At 37.3% G+C, this 21,249-nt stretch overlaps 1 protein-coding gene across 5 annotated transcripts in view; it reads right to left on the bottom strand.

Moving 5' to 3' along the window:
- Positions 1-16: 16 nt before the first annotated feature.
- Positions 17-21,249, bottom strand: part of RAB5B (RAB5B, member RAS oncogene family) — a 28,278-nt gene continuing 7,045 nt past the window's right edge. For 4 of the 5 annotated variants that reach the window (XM_007427007.3, XM_025165925.2, XM_025165924.2 and 1 more), the window contains exons 2-6: positions 12,749-13,048; positions 11,600-11,751; positions 6,698-6,820; positions 4,886-4,979; positions 17-2,573 (exon numbers count right to left, since the gene is read on the bottom strand). In XM_007427007.3, the coding sequence (XP_007427069.1) occupies positions 2,461-2,573; positions 4,886-4,979; positions 6,698-6,820; positions 11,600-11,751; positions 12,749-12,911 (645 nt within the window). In that variant the 5' untranslated portion in view covers positions 12,912-13,048 and the 3' untranslated portion in view covers positions 17-2,460. Of the gene's footprint in view, positions 2,574-4,885; positions 4,980-6,697; positions 6,821-11,599; positions 11,752-12,748; positions 13,049-13,476; positions 13,888-21,249 lie in introns of those variants that run through there. The other variant, XM_025165923.2, reaches the window with a different exon arrangement.

Below are 21,249 nucleotides of genomic sequence, written 5' to 3'. Positions count from 1 at the left end.
AACACTCCATTTCAGGGTTCAGGCAGAACTATGGGGGTTCGAACAAAAAAGGGATTAGATTTGAAACAAGCCTTAGGAAGTACTGAGAAATGCTTAAGGGAACATAGATGATCACAGACAGACTATATGAATCTTTCTAGAGAAAAGCCACATTAAACCCGAAGAGGTAACTGTGTATGTGAATTGGGTGAGGGAAGATGTTACAGCACATACAACTTAACTCTGCAGCTTCTTGCTGAAGAATTAAAGCTACAGGCTAGTTTGACTCCACCATTCATTGCTTCCAGCTCAATAAAGCCACCACCAGAGATAGCTAGCCTTTATAATGGCAGCATAGTAATGCTGTATGCCAGCAGCAGTGCAGAGTTTAACAGTTTCCACATAAGGCTACAAGGTGGCTTAGAATTTAAATGCTAAATGCTCACACTGATTAAGTGGACATCAGTACTTAAGTTACACCAGTGAATGGGAGAAAATGCAAGCCTTTATATAGAATACAAGAGGAAATTATGTGCAAAACACAGTATTAAAATGCATGGGGAAATAATGGAGAAAAGATGTGCTTGTGTGTGTGTTTATAAACCCATGTCAAGCTGTCGTGGTAGAACATTCAACCATGTGAGAAATTTGCATGGAGTAGACATAATACATCCAAGAAATGCTCCTAAAACCAGATCTAGATAGCACCGGGAAACAGCTCCTCTTCAGAAACTGTATTCAAGTTTGAAGCATGAAAAAACCGAACAGTTAGGGGGAGAGCGTGGGGCTGGATGAATATGTTATTAACTTAGTAAAGGCCACGGTTGAGAGGGGAGACAGTTCTTATAGGGAGAACAGATTGTTGCTGGCTATTTGAGAGAGGGTGGAGTACTTTATTTTACAGTGCAGCACTATCTACAGTTAAATTTTAAAAGCTATTACTTTTGTTTAGCTAATAGCAGGAAAGTAAAAATCCCAGAGTCACCCACCTCCTTAATTTTTTGTGTTTGCAAGCACAAAAAAGCTGTTAAACAGTTCTCAAGTTTAGATGGCCTTTGAGGTCTGAGGGATGGAATTGCTCAAGCAGCTACTCAAAGTGCCACTTCTCAGCAGTGTTACAGAGCCAAGACTTGTATGTGAGGAAGGATTCAGAAGGCAAAAAGCTTGGTGCTTCTCAACAAGGAAAACATACCGAGTACAGTACTAGTCTTCCTGCTGGCAAATCTTCCCAACAAGAGTGCTGCCTTTTTTTCTCATTTCTGCATCCCAATCATGTAGCTTAAAACTTCTAAAATCTGCAGTGACCCTTGGGAACTGTCTCTATTCAAGTTCTGCTAAGGACACATGGACTTTTTTCCTTTTGGCAATTTAGAACACCTTCCTACTTAATGGACAAATGTTGTGTATATGTTACTGCAAGGTGCAGGCTAAGTGGAAAGAATCTATTCAAGGAGAATCCTGATGCAGGGTCCAAGGTAACAAAGAGAACTTAGTCTTCTTTGTACATTATTTCTACAGACAGTGATTCTATCTTTCTTCACCTAATGGGACTGACAAATGAACGTTAATAGAGGAGAGACACTGTAGCCTTCACACCAATTTTAAAAATCATACTTATTTCCATTCCCCCTCCCCCCTCCCCATACGGTCCTGGCCAACAAAAAAAATATAAGGCATCAATCAAGAGCAATCCAAGGGTCCTGAAAAGTATTTCTTATACTCTACATTTATAACCATTTCATTCTTGTATTCATGGCACTGAGACATAGGACCGCTCTTGTGCCATAGCCAGGAAATCCAAGCAAATACCATCATCCTCTCCAATCTAGCTATAAAACTCGGCCCTGAAAAAAGTTAACTGAGGACACTGCAGCTTTTCTGAATATGGAAAATGAGTAAGAGAACTCCTAAGAAGATCTTCTCAAAAAACTGTGCATTTTTTTGAGAAAGTCAGTTAATCTTGCTCTTAAAAAATAAATCTACAAGAATTATGCTTCTCCTTGCTTGTGACTGTCCCCCAGATTATTAAAGAAAATGAAGGAAAGAGGAGGTGAAGGGTGGTGGTGGATGTTATAGGACTAAGAACACATATTTTATCAGAGCAAAGACAGTGTGAATGTGTATGGGTGTACGTGCGCTGGAGGGATAAGAAATGGCAAAGGAAAGGAGTATTATCAGGGAGAAAACAGAGCAGGGGGATCCAAATAAGTAGGTAGCTATTTGCACCTATAATACAAAGTGAATAAGAGTTTGTTTTTGGAAGTTAAGTCCCTGGTCGGTCTATCTCCACTTTCCTTTGGGTGGTGATAACAGACGTCTGGTGATGGTTTCTGAAGCATTAGATGTGCAGTTAAACGGAGCTCTCAGGAGACGGAGGGGACGGCTTCCAAATGTGCCAATGCTGTTATTGGAGGGGAGGTGAGGTGGAGTGGGGTAGAAATGGAGATTATATCTTATCTCTTGCTGCCTGAACGCCACCATTCAGTTGCTACAACACTGGCTCTTGTTCTGCTGGGACTGCTCGTGAAGGTCCACACCTCGCCGCCCCACAGCACCACCTGTGCTCTGGGGCTCACTCTTTGGCAGCTTCTTAGCTAGAAGAACAGACAAAGATGTTACTGAGGGAAAGTAGTTACTTCATTTAATCCTATAGAGTTCTGAATAAATAAAATACATATGTACCGCAGCTATATGCTACTCCCCCATTACTGGCCTTCATCTGACAAGTTAAAACTTATTTTAGAAGCATGCTTGGGGCCCCTGCTGAACTAGGATTGCTTTTCTACCATCGATTTGTTTTGCTTGAATTACTTTATTGATTATATGTTGTTTTATTCTATAATTCACCTATATTTAAATATTAATATATAGTAACACATGTTATTAATCCATTTATGTATCAACTTTTAGCCTTCAAAAACCCGTCTTTGAAGACAGTCTACCACACTAAAACACAATAATCAAAAGTAGAGAGAATTAAGGTAAGCCATCCACATGAAATGACTTGATATGAACATTTTAAATAAAATACTTCAGGCTAGTTAATACTAAGCATTCTTCTTTCATATGCTTTCTCATGCACAAGTCTAAGGCACTTGCTAGACAATCACAGATGTAACAGGCGGGATGTAATTGAACACTGTGGCATCCACAGCTTGTGCAATCAGAAGACAAAACAAATCTTACCCAAGACTTATCAGTCACTCACTCTGTACACCAAAAGAACTCATCCTTTTCTTCTGGAATTATTTAGAACATACTAGACATGAAAGTTTCTTTTTGCAAATTCATCTACATTTAACTGTTTAAAGCAGGGGTTTTCAAACTTCTCCAGGCTGTGGAAACCTTTAGGTACAAAAAAAAAAAAATCCCAGAGCCTCTGATCAAGAGGCAAAACTGTAGTGATAGAAAACTGGCTGTGCTTAAGTAGACATCTCTTATGGAATCCCATCAAGTTCTTGCACAACCCTAGGGTTCTGGGGACACAGTATGAAAAACCCTGGTCTAGAGGACATTCCCAATGAGTTCTCCACAGTGTTGATACTGCTGAAGCTTAGTACCAGCAATGTCAGGTTTCTGCAGCACTGGCTAACCAAATGGTCCCTGCTCTTACATGACCAATTATTGGAATAAAAGCAGTGAGCCTAGGTATACCAAAATAGCAGGTTTGCACTAAAATACTTGCAATATTTCCATCCACCATGGAAATAATGAAATTAAAGTCAAAATAGATATTGCATTGAATGCTAAATAGGTATGATCACATAAAAACCAGAACTGCAAAGGGTTGTAATACAGAGAAGTGTTATACTTCTACCTAAGCTGGAATTTATAAGGGGCCAGCTTAAAACAACCCCCACCCCACCATTCAAACTTGGTTAGGTGGGGTGATGGTAGTATTTCTTTAATTTTTGGTCAATAATTTGATAAATGCATAATTATTCACGCCAGAGGTACACATTGTATGATCCCAGGATTGCATACAGTCCCAGGGAATTCCAAAACTTGTTCCAAAATTGTAATTTAATTTGATGGGGGGGGATTATTAAATACATGACTGGAAAATCAATTATATCTAAGGCCAAATTAAATAATTTAATCTCGCCCACCCCTTTTTGGAGCGTAACTCTCAACATACCATTTAAAAGCCAAGTGCAGATCCTGGCACCAAAAAGCTGTACACTGATGATTTATACAGAATAGGCTGAAATAAGAAATTACAGCCCTTATAAATCCACTTGCTAGCATTGAGCAAACCCTGAAGAGAAACCAATAATCTTTTGCTGTCCCCTGCTAGCTAACTAGGCTCAAAACTTAAATTTACAGATGACTTCATCAGTAAAACAGCTGAGGTCCTCAGAAGGCACAAACTCTGAGGACAGTTAGAAAGTATAGCTGGTATCTGTCTCACTTTCTCCTTCTTGAGAATGCTAAGAACATGAAAGCCATTTTGGGGGAAATGAAATGTAAGCTCTAAATCAGGGTGGGGAGCCTGTGACCCTTCCGAAATTGCTGAACTATGGTTGGAAGTCTGCAACCAGAATGGCTAATGGTGAGGGATGCTAAAAGCTGTAGCTGGGCAACTTCTGGAGGACAAGTTTCCCCATCTCTGCTCTAAACTGTAGGCCATGAGTGTGTAACATAAAGCCTATAGAAATAGTTGCAAATAGCTCTCCCTCTCTTCAGAAAATATTTGCATCTATTAAAACAGGTTAGCTAGAGAATATTTCCACATATGTGCTCTAATCAGCAGTTATTTGCAAATATCTTTAAACAAGAGGAGGCAGTTTCACATGAAGGAAACAGCTATCCATCAAGATGGATAGTTTGATGTGAAACCAATCCATCTGAACTTTGTTAAGTCAGAGCCCTTAGTAAGTAATGTAATGAACGCCTTGCACATTACCTATTGCGAGGAAGAGATCATTAACGTTCATTGCTGTCTTGGCTGATGTTTCCATAAACAATAGACTGTTGTCATCTGCATAAGCCTGGGCCTCCTGCAGGACAATAAGACAAAGAAGTACAGGCTGAACTTTAGACAAGTTTAAATGCTCTAAATTAGCCAAAGCAAAGTGGACAACATTGTTTACTGTTTAAAATACAATATTCTCAGAATGGATATCTCTGAGGAATAGCAATAAATGGGCTTGGGCAATTGGGAGGGGAGAGCATTTTGTCTTTCCTAACAGAACCACTAGGATGAAATAAGTTAACTAGAACCCCCATTTCAATCTAGAGCAGGGTTTCTCAACTTTGGCAACTTTAAGACATGTGGACTTCAACTCTCAGAATTCCCCAGCCAGCCCTGGCTGGGGAATTCTGGGAGTTGAAGTCCACACGTCTTAAAGTTGCCAAGGTTGAGAAACCCTGATCTAGATCCTCTGTCATGATGACAGATATAAGGGAACATCATACAAAGATAAGTTTCTAAGACTGGAGTTTGGAAAAGTACAGTAAACAAACTGCAAATGGTATCTGAGCTTCAGAGTCTACCTTAGCTTTAAAATGCTGTGTTTACACATGTTACAAAACTTTCCTACTGAGTTCTACCACATTGAGCCTTGAATATCATAGATCTAAAAGGGCAAAAGGAAGCAATCCATCTCTCAACCTAAGCTAGATCTTAGGGCTGTTATGAGGATTAAGAGAAAAATGTACATTTTGGGGTCTAGAAAGAAAGATATTATATACATCCAATAAAAATAGCTTGCAACATTGTATATAATCATTGCTGATTCTATTTCATCTCTATGCAACCTGAACCTGTTTTTTATTTCATTATTAATTTAATAAAAGCAATTTCTAGCTGCTTCACAGACCTGGAAATTATGTGGAGAATGGCATGAAGATTGTAACAGTTTTAAGAGTGTAATCACCAAAGGGTTCATGGGCCAATTCAGAAATTCCTCAATCAAAAACGTGCTTTTGAATTTTTATATTTATCACTCTCACTTCCTAGTGATATTATACGTGATATTATATTGTGAATAACATGTAGTACACTGGTGTGAATTGGTGCCTGTAACTGTGATTAAAGACTGCTAATTTTAATACCGTACATCCAAGCAGCTGCATCCACAAGCCTACTTTGCATCACAATTTCATGTACATGAACCATCTTTTTCTTTCGAAAATAAGGTTGAGGGAAGCTCTGTGGATCTGAGCTTTTTTCTTGTTGCATTTGTAAACCTCCCCTTCTTAAATTTTAATTTTCCACACATCCACAGGCACTATATTTATATGCACTGCAACTATTCTGAACCCACATTATGTACTTCCTTTGGGCCAAATTATCAATATAATGGAATCTCTTTCAAAGCAATAATTCCCTCTTACCTGTTAAGTATGGCAATACGGGTAACTCATGGTAAAGGCCTTATAATAAAATGTGGGGAATACATATTTGCTTTATGTCAGAGGCATGAAAAATATTATTAAGTATGAAATAAAATAGAACATTAGTAAGAATGCCACACTTGCAACTTTTGGGGGCCACCCTTCAATGCAGAAACTCTAAATATTAATCCTAGTTACCTCTAATTAAAAGGACAGGGCTCAAAGATATTTCCCGGAGGCATCAGAAAGCCAGAGTTGAAAATACTAAGCTGGATGGTCCCAAATTGATGTTCAGTATTGCAGAATTACAGAAGCGTCTACCAATCTTTGAACAATTCCTTCTGTCCAAAAATAAACTTAATCAAGAGATATCACTTACTTCATATTCTACCATGCGCTTGTTGGCAAGATCAGCCTTATTTCCTGCTAAGGCTATAACAATATTTGGGCTAGCTTGCCGTTGGAGTTCTTTCACCCATGTTTTTGCTCGTGCAAATGTTTCCTTTCAGAAAAGAAAAACACAAAAATATCAGAAAAATATGCTTCCTAACTACTACCAATGCAATATTTCAGCAGTTACTCAAACTGGTTGATTTTCATGGAATAAAAGGAGACCTTTTGGATTAAAATGAAGGTCTAACTACTTAAGCATTTCATTTCCCAGTGGCCAAATCACTCTGGGAAGCCATGAAAGGAAGAGGTCACGAAGGTAATACAGGTAGTCCTTGCTTAATGACCGTTTGTTTAGCAACCGTTTGAAGTTATGGTGGCTTACTTAAAGTGCCTAAAGTTACGACCATCGCAGCGCCCCTGCGGTCACATGATTGTGATCCGGACGTTTGGCAACCAGCTTGCACTTATGATGGTTACACCATTTGCGACCTTCCCAGCTGGCTTCTGGCAAGCAAAATCAATGGGGAACCACGTGTTTCACTTAATAACCACATGATTCACTTAATGACCGCAGGATTCACTTAACAACTGCAGTGATTCGCTTAACAATTGTCACAATAAAGGTTGTAAAATTGGGTCCAGTCGTGTGATGATTCACTTAATGACTGCAATGCTTAGCGACCTAAATTCTGGTCCCAACTGTGGTTGTTAGGCAAGAACTACCTGTATTCCTCTCCTATTATTAATTTCAGTAGTTCAGATCAAGTGGCAAACTGGCTCTTTTTTTTCCTTTTTATTGTGTTATTATAAATCTTGATACATTATATTATTTCAATACAGTGATATTTGTATAGTATAATTAAATTCTTGATTTTTTTTATGTAGATATCTTATAGTACTGTATTGGAAATAAAGAAAAAAGAAAAGTATATATTTCAGTGTTACAAGTGATTATAATTTTTTTTCATTCAAACTTAAATGTAGCATTGAAAAGGAAGAGATGAAAGAACAACATGCTGAGACATACACCTAGGTATTTGTTATGTAATAAAGGTTTCAGTCTTAAGCTAAATTACTCGGTATTGAAATCTCCACTGTATTGTTACTTGGCATATGTGTGTGTGTATATGTGTGTGTGTTAATAAAAAAAATAGATGGATAAAGCAAGTTTAACAAAATTAAAATACTAAAAACCAAATAAGAAAAAGAGAAGGCAAAGAAGAAAAAAAAGTAAAAGTTTTTTTTTAAAGCTTTTTTTAAAGCATTTCTGACTTTCCCCTTTTTTTACATCTACTGATTTGCAATATTTGTAAAGAAACCCCCTTAGAAGTCAAACTGTGATTATATTTGCGGTGCTGCATGACGTGTTGTATGTATGGGAACCATTCTTGCTTAAATTGTTAAACTTATATTATGTACATATATTGTTAGTTTTCCCATTGCTGCGTATTCTCCAAGTTTAAGTTCCCAGTCACATATTGTCAGAATTGTATCCTTCTTCGAATGTTGAACGAAATTTATTTTTGCTGCTGTAAGCATGTATCTCATTAAATTAGTATGTTTCTTGTTTTTTCTGAGATTATACCTAATAGGAAAAGTGGTTTCATTTTAAATTTAAATCCCACACTTTTCTGCATTTTCTGCATCCAGTATTTTGGGGATTTTTTTACATGTCCCCCACGTCATAAAACATTCCTTCTGTTTCACGACATTTCCAGCATCTATTACTGTATGACTTATCTATCTTGGACATTATTGATAGGGTTGTATACCATCTGTAGAACATTTTATACTAATTTTCCTTTAGGTTTTAACTTGGTGTAAATCCTATAGATTTAGTCCATAATTCTTCCCATTGTTGTGTTCTGTCTCTTTAAAATTTTGTGTCCATTTTATCATACAGTTTTTTTCTTTGTTGTATCTGTCATATATAAGTAAAAATGTATATATACATCTTAATAGGTGGTGTTGGTTTTGTATTAGCGTTTCAAATTCAGTTTTTTTCCCCTTAATATATCTCCTTCCTTTTTGAGATCTGATTTTATCTTTCTGGCTATTTATAGATACATCAACCATAGTATATTCCAGCCTTCACTAAGTTGTTCTTGCTGTGTTTTTAATCTATTCATAGAATCTGAGTGGACCATATCTGCATATGTACAGGTAGTCCTTGCTCAACCACCCTAATTGGGACTGGAATTCTCATTGCTAAATGAAGTGATCATTAGGCGAAATATCATGTGACTGCATCGCTTAGTGATGGCAAATTTTTTTCTGGTAGTCCCAGTTGCGGTCATTAGGCAAGGGCCTCATGCTTATCCTGCCCAGCTGTGCTCACCTTTGCTTCAACTCCCCCATCTGCCTATCTCCCCCCCATCTCTGCCCTTTTGGCTGCTCTGCATTCTGCCACTTCCTACCCCTGCTGCCCCCCGCCAGCCCCAGCTGACCTTTGTCATCTTCTTCCTCCTGCTGCTGAAGTGCACCTGGCCAAGGCAGCTGCTGGCATCTTGCGAGGCCTCCCCGTGGCCTTGCAGAGAGGGCAGGCCGCCTCATCAGCAGCGGGAAGAAATGGTGAAGGTCAGCTGGGGCTGGTGGAATGCAGGGTGACCAAAAGGGCAGAGATGAGGAGGGAGATAGGTAGGTGGGGGGAGTTGAAGCACATCTGCAGTTATAAATGCATGTGGCGGCCAAGCACTTGAATTTTGATTACATGACTGTGGGGGCACTGCGGGGGCCATAACTTTGAGGACCAGTCATAAATACCATTTGTTCAGCACTATTATAATTTTGAAAGGTCGCTGAACGAATGGTTGTTAAGCGAAGACTACCTGTAAATAATTTATCTTGGGTAGTACATTCATTTTAATGGCAATTGATCCTAATCAAGATAGCTTTAGGTTCCTTCACCTTTCAAGGTCTCTTTTAATCTCTTGCCATAATTTAACATAGTTGTTTTGATATATTTCTTGATAGTTTTCAAGATATTTCACTGAAAGTGCTATCTGACAGATTCTTCTTGCAAAAAATTAATTTCTTCTTGTGTTAAAAATCTAGTGATTATTTGAGCATTAGTTTTACATCCAGAATATTCTCCACAGATATGAAATGTTTCCATTAACAGTTTTATGGCCTTTTATGGTTCTATAATAGTTAATACTAAGAGCCAAACTGGCTCTTAATGTCTGTAGATGGTACCTAATTTACTCTGAATTAGTTTAATTCCTTCCTTAAGCCAGCTAATCTAGTGACCATCACTAAAACTAGTTGCAGAGCATCCTCCTCCTAATCTTTGACAGGAACATCCATCCAGAAAAGAATAAGTAAATGGATAAGCACAGCAACGTTCTTATTATAATACATATATATTACATCAATTCTGAAAATAATTATTGGAATAGAGGTGCACATTGATTTGATGTACATGCAAAGAGTAAGCTTATTTCACATCCTTATGCGCAAAGAGCATGGACCAAGGAAAGTTAAAATCCTCCGTAACGCCAAAAGAAATGATGTCCCTTGCACGGTACAGGAAATGTCAAGAGTTTCAGAGTTTATAGACAAGAGTACCTTTATCATTGTAACATTTAAGCTAGCTGAATATAAAGCTAAATTAATGGAAATATAAAACTGACAGTGCTTTATCTTCACATAAACACAGCAACAAACAGCTAATGGCAGGAATCAAAATGCCAACATAATTATACAATAAAAACCCACACATTTCCAAATAAGATATCAAATGTCATCAGTGAATATTTTATTTATTCAATTTCCATAACTGCCCATTTCAATCCGAGTGATTCTGAATATTAGATACAATATTAGATACAATATGATCTGAACATTAGATACAAACCCACCCCACAGTAGCTATATTCAACTGAAAATCTAAATATGGTGATTTGCAAGTAAGTTCTATTTCAGTCTAAATAACTTTTTAACCAGTACTTTTTAGAAATCCCAGTTAATCATTTAAGCCGTCCAGAATAATTTGATCTCTTTGGGGCAAGAGTTGTATTTACTAAATGCACCAAGAAGATCACACATATATTCTTCAAATTAGGGGCCAAGCAATGTTTTGGTGACAAAAGACTGCCCTCTTTTTGGTAGCTGATAGGACAATAATAGGACAATAATATTGTAACATCACACAAATGGGCTGGATAAGAATCCTCTGCAATCTGGGGAAGCCTTGCTATTTAAATGTGTTAAGTTTCTCCAATGATTCTACCCAAAATTATATCTGTTGTTTGTAGCAATTTGCCTTCTAATTTCAGCAGTGAATTACCAGGGAGCTACAAAAAACAGGTCCAGGGGCTGCAGATTGTCCATCCCCACTCCTGACAGACACAGACAGCAATGTATGGTTTTCAAAGAAATCAAAAGTCAACCACTGTGGTGAAGAATTTTGTGCTCATATTAAACTGGTATTGTGCAAGTCTCCGATCAGGCAGGGATAGCGTTTCTGAACAACTGTCACCTATTTTAAATGGGCAACTCAAAAACCCAGAAAGAACCTCCAATGTTCTGTGTGCTCTGAATCTGGTAGTTATTTTTCCCAACCATCCAGCTGATCAAACATCTGGTGGTAATGGAGACAACAACTGCAACAAAACAGTGACCTTTATCAGGATTGCAATCCTAATAAGACAGTCTGCAGGGAGAGGCTTTAACTCTCCTGGCACCCAGCAGTCATAAATGGAAACAGCCATCTACATCAGGAGATATAGATGGAAGGAGGCTAAATTTTCTGCCCCACATCAAAATGATCTATATGTGCAGAGGATAAGAAGAGGAGTTTAAAGAAGCTAAAAACTGCCTGTTAGCAGACCCTTCACATTAACAATACTCACTTCTCTCTGAACATTAGCAAACAGTGAAAACTTACTTGGTTAGTTATATCATAAACCACAATGGCAGCCTGAGCCCCTCGGTAATACATAGGAGCCAAACTGTGATATCTTTCTTGACCAGCTGTATCCCAAATTTCAAACTTTACTGTTGTATCATCTAGGCAGACAGACTGTGTGAGGAAAGCCGCTGTAAAAGAAAACAGAAAGCCAGTTATTGAGATGAGAACAGAACAGGTGCAATCCTTTAAATTTAAATACAGGATTACTAAGCTGTTTGGTTCATCAAATTGTTAGAGGTCATTTAATGAATGCCTATCTAATTATGCATGGGGTAATCGGTACAGAGCTGCACACAGAAGTGAAAGGTGTGTTAAACTTTTGTCCTGCAAACAAAGTTTGCTAGGGCCAGCTAGACAGGTAGAGATCACGTGATGCAGCCTTCCTAGAATTAAATTATTTCAAAGTAAGATAAAGAAACACATGCTTCAATGTCCTCTTAGAACAACTACATGCAGAAAAACAAACTTTCTTCCAACATGTCTCTAACTGGTACAGAATTTAGATCTCCTCCCATCCTAACTACGAACAAAAAAGCCTTAAGTTTAAATAGTATTTTTAAAGGAAACATTATGTTTTATTTTACAAAAATGTAATATGTTCATACATAAAAATGCTTTAACTCAGTGTAGTATTTCTCATAAATGATGAGTTTTGATGACCCAGTGATTATAAAGGTGTCCCTATAAACAGGTTTTCTATGGTACTCTTATCAAGGCAATTATGTAAAAGGTTCATAAGTTATTTTTACAAGTGCATTATTTTAAAATATAATTTTGAAAACCAGTGAATAGTTTGTCCCATATAAAGCCTTTTGTAGACAAAGTAAAGCATTGAGCTGTGCAACACACATTTTAAAATGGGTGATTAATTATCTGGATTCTGATTTATTTATTTATTTACTTATCACAGTACAGTAAACCTCATCACTATCCCACCGGATTCTTGAAAGAGCAAGGTAAGGAACAGAGTACTATGGGATGAAAGCATAAGGAACCACACAAATAAATGTTGATGTCCTACGGGAGACTATAAATTCATACAGCTATGATGGGATCTAGGGAGTATCTAAGGTCTAAGCTAAAGCTTTTGCTCCTTTGAAGAAGAGATATCAGAAGCTTCCTTACCTCCAATGGTGCTCTCCTGATATTCGTGAAACTGTCCCTTGACAAAACGCAGCACCAGGCTGGACTTGCCTACTGCTGATTCGCCCAACAGTACTAGCTTGAATTGGCAGATCTTGCTGGCTTGTGATTGCCCATTCGGCCTGGCAGCTCCTCTGCTGGTCATGGCCTAGACTCCAAGAGCAACCTGTGCTCCAGCCAATGCAAAAACTACCGCCACTGACCAGAGCTTGTGACACAGGATTTTCCCCCCACCTGCTTCGAACAGGATGACAATTTCTTCCAGTATCAAGTAGCTTATTTCTGAAATAAGAGATAGTTTAATGTTTTAATAAGTGAAGGATGCCAAGGAGGTTTGGATTTGCAAATTTATCTAGGAATGACTGACAGAACTAAGCAACAAAATTACTTCAATGAAACCTAAGTAATATGGAGATAACAAGTCTAGTTCCTCCATGTATGAAATGAAAAAGGCAGCTCTGTCAGAAGAGGACATAAGAGTACAGGTATAGTATTGCTCTCCCCTCATTTTATATTTAACAATGTTTACCCCACAAGCAGCCCACACCATGCAATCCAATTAAAATAAACTCAGCAAAAAAGCAAATTAGATTCTTGCTCTCTCCTATATTTTACCTAAGGATCACATACAGGAATTAAAATACTAAAACCCCAGTGCCCAATCTTTAAGAAATAAATTATTTTTGAAATGACCACTGAGGAAACCAAACCTTTAAAAACGTCAGCCTTCCAGAGTTAAGACTGGAAAGAAAAGCACCACACGTGTGATGAATCTCTGTGATCAATGAGTCAGCAACTCATGCAGATATCTTTCTTGCTTGCATTCCTTAAGGTGTAGCAAACAGCTCTTGGCATGGAATGCCTGTCACATCATGTGATGACCAGAGCCAGATCTAAAGGAGAAACATCACTGAACTTGCCCAAATATTACATTAAGACAGCGTTTAACATCTCAGTGTCATTACAAAATCTGGTGAGGCCATCACTAGAATTTATAGGCAACAACTGTGTGCAAACTTCATAATGCAGAATGATCAGCCAAACATTTTTCATCATTTTTTTCAGGCAAATTTTTCTTCATACCCAACCCAATTTAAAGATTAATGTGTATATTGGAATAAAAAGACAAAAAGAAGCTAAGCTTTTCAAATTCCTAGGTATCCTGTTGTTATGGTATTTTTGGGAATTCTTTGAGAACAAATTAAAAAGCTCCATGTTGTTTTCCACTGCATTCATCTGGCAAAGCAGTTCATAAACACATACATTCAATTTTTTCCTAGAACAAACTGATATCTTTGGCACAAATAGCCACATATTAAACCACCTGCATTTTGTACCTGCCAATTTCTTTCTATTTTAGATCCTGCTATTATTCTGGCTTCACAAACTAGAAAAAGAAACGAAATCATTATGAAAGCCTAGGAAAAACTAGGAATGAACTACTGATCCCCAGTACCTGAACTAGCATTTTAATACATCCACACAGAAGGGAACTCTATGGTATGGTTTACACATGATGTAAGATGCATTTTAGTCTAGCTAGCTAGTCTAGGACAGGACTTCTCAACTTTCTATCTTTAGGGCCCACTTGAGAAGACTAAAAACCATGAAGGCCAGGCAATTAACTTGAAGCTATATTGAAAAAGATAGCAGCAGATCAAAAAGATCTTCCTGGCAACAGGAAGAGGAAGAGCGTGAACAACAACTATCACTGAAAGAAACAATCTTCTGAGAGAAACATTTAGTAAGAAGAAAAATAATCCGTTATTTGTAAGATTCTTTATCTTTTTGATCTGCTGCTATCTTTTTCAATATAGCTTCAAGTTACTTGTCTATAATTCTTTTTATATTAGAATGGCGGCAAGTAGGCAGGAACAAAGTGTCTGTGGCTCTCCAAGGAAATGCTGGGCCCAGACTCATATTTTGAGAAATGCTGGCACAGTATGCTGTACAAACTCACCCACTATAAAATAGCATAATATTCAAACCAAACCATTAAGGTCTGTTCAACAAACATGGCTTAAAATCCAGCTTAGCACTGTGTGTGAACTCAGACTATATACAGTCAGGTCCAGAAATATTGGGACATCGACACAATTCTAACATCTTTGGCCCTATGCACCACCACAATGGATTTGGAATGAAACAAACACAATGTGCCTTAACTGCAGACTGTCAGCTTTAATTTGAGGGTATGTACATCCAACTCAGGTGAACGGTGTAGGAAGTACAACAGTTTGCATATGTGCCTCCCACTTGTTAAGGGACCAAAAGTAATGGGACAATTGGCTCCTCAGCTGTTCCATGGCCAGGTGTGTGATATCCCCTCAGTACCCCAATTACAATGTGCAGATAAAAGGCCCAGAGTTCATTTCAAGTGTGCTATTTGCATTTGGAATCTGTTGCTGTCAACTCTCAAGATGAGATCCAAAGAGCTGTCACTATCAGTGAAGCAAGCCATCAGTAGGCTGAAGAAACAAAAGAAACCCATCAGAGAGATAGCAAGAACATTAGGTGTGGCCAAAACAACTGTTTGGAACATTCTCAAAAAGAAGGAACGCACCGGTGAGCCCAGCAACACCAAAAGACCCGGGAGACAACGGAAAACAACTGTGGTGGATGACCGAAGAATCCTTTCCCTGGTGAAGAAAACACCCTTCACAACAGTTGGCCAGATCAAGAACACTCTCCAGGAGGTAGGTGTACGTGTGTCAAAGTCAACAATCAAAAGAAGACTTTACCAGAGTGAATACAGAGGGTTCACCACAAGATGTAAACCATTGGTGAGCCTCAAAAACAGGAAGGCCAGATTAGAGTTTGCCAAACGACATCTAAAAAAACCTTCACAGTTCTGGAACAACATCCTATGGACAGATGAGACCAAGATCAACTTGTACCAGAGTGATGGGAAGAGAAGAGTATGGAGAAGGAAAGGAACTGCTCATGATCCTAAGCATACCACCTCATCAGTGAAGCATGGTGGTGGTAGTGTCATGGTGTGGGCATGTATGGCTGCCAATGGAACTGGTTCTCTTGTATTTATTGATGATGTGACTGCTGACAAAAGCAGCAGGATGAGTTCTGCAGTGTTTCGGGCAATATTATCTGCTCACATTCAGCCAAATGCTGCAGAACTCATTGGACTGCACTTCACAGTACAGATGGACAATGACCCAAAGCATACTGCAAAAGCAACCAAAGAGTCTTTGAAGGGACAGAAGTGGAATGTTATGCAATGGCCAAGTCAATCACCTGACCTGAATCCCATTGAGCATGCATTTCACTTACCGAAGACAAAACTGAAGGGAAAATGCCCCAAGAACAAGCAGGAACTGAAGACAGTTGCAGTAGAGGCCTGGCAGAGCATCACCAGGGATGAAACCCAGCGTCTGGTGATGTCTGTGAGTTCCAGGCTTCAGGCTGTGATTGACTGCAATGGATTTGCAACCAAGTATTAAAAAGGGAAAGTTTGATTTATGATTATTATTCTGTCCCATTACTTTTGGTCCCTTGACAAGTGGGAGGCACATATGCAAACTGTTGTAATTCCTACACCGTTCACCTAAGTTGGATGTACATACCCTCAAATTAAAGCTGACAGTCTGCAGTTAAAGCACATTGTGTTTGTTTCATTCCAAATCCATTGTGGTGGTGTATAGAGCCAAAGATGTTAAAATTGTGTCGATGTCCCAATATTTCTGGACCTGACTGTACATCAAAATTATATCCCAAACCAATGTAAGTAAATTCTGGTCTTATGATTATGTGCCATCAAGTTGTTGTTGACTCTTAGCAACCACATAGATATGGTAGGTTCACATATTGAATTAGGCCATAAACAATGGTTTATGAATCACAATGGCTGAATTCACATTACGTTTACACCATATTATGTTTTAGCACCATCCTGAGTTCATTATACACCGTGCTAAGTCTTAATGAGGGTTGCTCATTTTTGGCTTTGTGGATATGTGAATGGGAACAAAGAAGTCATAGCTTGTTTTATGACAGTGATTTCATGTCTGAAACCATGGTTTATTGTTCAGTTATTAACTGTATTTGAGATATGGAATGAAATGGAAATGGGCTTCCTGGCTTATGGTTGGGTTTAGTTTTCCACCAAATCAATTCACAGAAGTACAAGTCAAGAAACAGCTGAAGAAAGAAGGAAGATAAACTAGGAACTGGCTGAACAAGCTTATTATTTTGCTTATCTGAAGGACTGACCCTGGTTCAACAAAGCACAGTTCAGCACAATGTGTGAATGCAATGAATTTTCTGCATCATATGAGGCAGGTATTATTTTAGGTAACTTTCACATCTCAGCTAGATGCTTTGGAGACAGGTGTGCATTTCATTCAAGAAATGAAAATCTACCACCAGCTGTGAATTCAAATTCCCTAATTAATAACAATATTCTATTTACAATGTAATTGCAGTTTGGCATAAGACTTCTGAAAATGCAGGACATATTTATTTTGAAATCTGGATAGACTTTATTTGGATGAGTGTTCTCCAATATTTTAACAATTTATTCCAAAGTTTCATTGGGAGCAGTAAGACAATATAAGGGGAACCTGTAGGCCAAAACAAAGCACAATTACCATCAGACAACTGGAAATGATACCAAAACATTTCCTGATATTAAGGTTTTAGGAAATCACTCATGCAACAAAACATTATAACATCGGAAACATTAAAGGAGATATTTGAAAAATGGGCCCAGAAATTAGTATCTACAATATCAACATGGTCAGTAATGATGTTTGCTTCTATAGATAGACTATGTCTAAAAGATGTTAATGAAGGAATGACAGATGTGGAACAAATTTTATCTGACAAGACAAAGTACCAAAAGTGGAACTACAAATGACACGCCAAGAGAAAACAACACTTTACTGGATATACAAAAGAAACTGGCTGAAGTTTTAAAAATTAAAAGGGAAATACAAATGATAAACCAAGAGAATGACCTGGAAAATGTCATCTTAGTGGATTTACAAAAGAGGCTTGTTAAAGCCTTGAAGAATCTGTGTGATGAGATAAAGAATTGAAGAGAAATCAAATCCTACAACAATATTTGATTGAATTCAAGATTAAGACTGTTAGAAGTAAAAGGAAGGAATTTAATGTTGGTTTATTTGATCAAGGTTAAAATAAGACTTTTTCCCCCCCCCAAAGTTCTGGCAACCCTTTATGGACTTTTTGCTGACACCAGGATTGAAAATTTGATGTTTTATGGATGTGCTTATAGAGAAGGGATGGGATATGGGATGAAGAGATATCTGTTTGTAACCTTATAGGGGGAGAGGAGTTACTAAATTTGTTTATACCTGTTGTGATGAAGGTTGGAAGTTACTTCTTTATATATTTTTCTTTTTCCTTATTATATTCTTTCTTTTTTTTCCTGCACTTTATTCTTTTTTCCTATTCTCTTTTTCTGTAAGTTTAGTTTGTATCAGTTTTTACTATTGTAATCAAAGTTCTTAATAAAAATTATATTTAAAAAAAGGAAATTACTCATGCAGCTTTGTTTTTGCAATTGTGGTCTGATTCACACAGTGCATTAAGCCAGAATGTTCTTGCATAAGGTATTGCATAAACTCACTATTATAATTGATTCAAAATATAGTCTAGCATAATGTGTAAAGCCTGTTACAATGAGATAAATCTAAAACTGGAGATCAAACCCAATACAATATTCAGTCATTGACTAATAACTACTGAAATTATAACTGACAAAAAAAGTTAACATATAAATTTATACTAGTTTTCTTTGAAGACTGTAAAGAAAAACACTTTCTTTGGAAGCACTTGTGAGCAAACATAAACTATGGATAGAAGCTTTATAATTTTAGCCACACTTTACTGTGAAAAGATCAGAGACACATGCCCAGGGAAAGGTTTTATATTGAAAGATGAGAAATGATCATCCAAATTGGGCATGAACAGAAAAACAATACAACACAGTACAAATATTAGTACAGGCAGCTTAAAAGATTACATATCCTTATGAAAAACTAAAGCTATGAATGACATAATAGTTATATGACCATCACACAAGATGGCAGGAAGCAATGATGGAAGAGATTATTGCTTTCACATTCTATTTGTGCACTTCCCACAGGCTTCTGATTGGCCGCTGTTTGAAAAACATTGCTGGGCTAGATTGACTTTTGATATGATCCAGTAATTATCAGTGGTATACTTAGCTTACTCTTCCCCAACTCAATGCATTTTATATAAACGTTTTATAATTCCTAACACATTGACCCAATGCAACTCTTGGCCATGGCAACCAAGAATTAAGGAAATTGCCATTCGACACATTAGGAGAATCAGGTTGGAGGAGGTTGAACTACATGTTTCTCAGGTGCAAGCAAGGGTTGACTTTACTGGGCACTGAGAAAAAAAAGCAAATCAGCAGTGTATGGACATGCATGCCAAGACAGCCAGGTGCCACTTACAAAGCATCCACACAAACCTGGAAAAAATTGCAGTTACTTTAATTATTTGGAAAGAGCTGGTTTGTATGCACTCCTCCGTGTTGTGAAAAAGAACTTCTGAAGGAGTTCCATAGTCTTAGTGTCAGGTAAACCATCAGATATCACCCAGCAACTTTAAATACAGCTAAATCTTTTCTAAGACCTACATTTAAATATAAAACAGCTGAAAAATGAAGGTACTGGCACCCTGCCCATATTTTTTAGACAAACTTTGCACAGCTGATACTAGTCTATTCACACAAACTTGCTGACATGTTATGCTCTAATTATCTATCTATCTAAATTTTCCAAAAGGTTCCTAGAGTTCTCCGACATATCTAGCAGTTCACTTGTGGTCACAGTATAAACCTACTGTATAAAATCATTATCTAAATGTTAGAAATTTTTCTATCCAAAGAATAGCACATGCAGGAGTTAATCCAATTTGTTTCCATTTGACAGTGTAACAGGTTAGATATTAAAGGTAAGATAGATAAATAGAGCCTGTAGCAAAACTTTTACATTAAGCCAATGGTATATATTGATATTCACAAACCAGAGAATATCTATGCATACTATTTCTGAATTCTTCATCACTGAGGTAAACATTTGTTTTTGGAAAGAGTAAATAGCAATAGGGATTCTTTCACAAAATTCTGTGCAATTATCAAGTTTAATCAAGATACTCATCAACATACAACTAAATTAATCCTCAATTCTCCCATTATGTAATTTATACTAACCTTCCCAAATATAGCACCACCCAGATATATAAGGACTACAATACTAAGAATCCATAGCCAACATGACCAGTGTTGGGAACTATAGAGGCTATACCCTCAACATATTTGCAGAGCCCAAATGACAGGGAAAGTTATACAATATAATTTCCTATTAAATTATATAGTTCCACAGATATATTGTATAATAACTTATTTAACAAAAAGCATTATGGCATTAATTCTTTGCCAGAAATATCTCAAGGAAATAGAAGAAACTGCCAGAATGGTTTCTGTTTTGAAATCTTTCCTAGAAATTGTTTTAGGAAGTCTTTATTTTTTAACAAAGTAATCCTTATAGCAAAGTCAAAGTCCATTCTCTTATTCAGCAGAAACACAGGACTAGCAAATTATGCCATGAGACTTTGCTATATTTGCTGTAACAGGCTTCAAAAATTCTTCTAGGTGAATTAATCAGGCACTTTTAGAGGTGATCTGATTAGGAAGTGTTTTTACTTATTAACTCTGCAAAGCCATTACATGCTGAATACAATCCAGAATAACAAGAATTTATCAACCACATTCCAGTTAGAGCTAAGGTACAGTCTGAAATAAATAACCAATGAAAAGATTAAGATTTCCAACATCCAGGTATAAATATATTGGCTGGACAAATAACTGGATTAACAATGACTATGTACATACATTCATCCCTTTTGGGATAAGCCATCTTATGCAAAATGCAGAAAAACAGTAAGCAATAGTAAGGCTAAGAAAAGGCAGGAGATGAGACAAAAGGAAATCTAACAAGATTTAGTTTACACTGCCATTCACTATACCTCACCATACTTTCCTATCCTTGGTTCTAGTACATCTGTACAATATTTCATAAACTGACTTTTGTTCTTTAAACTTCTCACATCTGTTTTTCAGGATTCCATCAACTCTGTTCAAACATCTTTTTTACCCATTCCTTTCCCACAATTTATTCAATCTTCCTTCAAATATTTATTTTGTAATTCAATCCTCATTTATTCTATCTACATGATGAACTAACCTCCTCTCATTCATTCTTAAACTTCTCTCGTTGTTATATCCTACATAATAGGATTGGATTACTTCAACATATTTTTATGTTTCAGCTGCCATAACCAATTCTCACTCCTATATAACAAAGTAGACAGAAGCACTCTTATGCACAGCCAATTTCACTTCTTTTGACATTCCTCACAACTGAGCACATACTGTTTATTACCCCTCTAACATTTGTATACCTTAA

The sequence above is a fragment of the Python bivittatus genome, unplaced genomic scaffold (assembly GCF_059951505.1).
Source record: "Python bivittatus isolate LINGU-HERP-01145 unplaced genomic scaffold, Pbiv_v1 ctg000220_np1212, whole genome shotgun sequence".
Lineage (NCBI taxonomy): Eukaryota > Metazoa > Chordata > Lepidosauria > Squamata > Pythonidae > Python > Python bivittatus.
The sequence above is the reverse complement of the archived record's forward strand: the minus strand, read 5'-3'. Positions and strand labels throughout refer to the sequence as shown.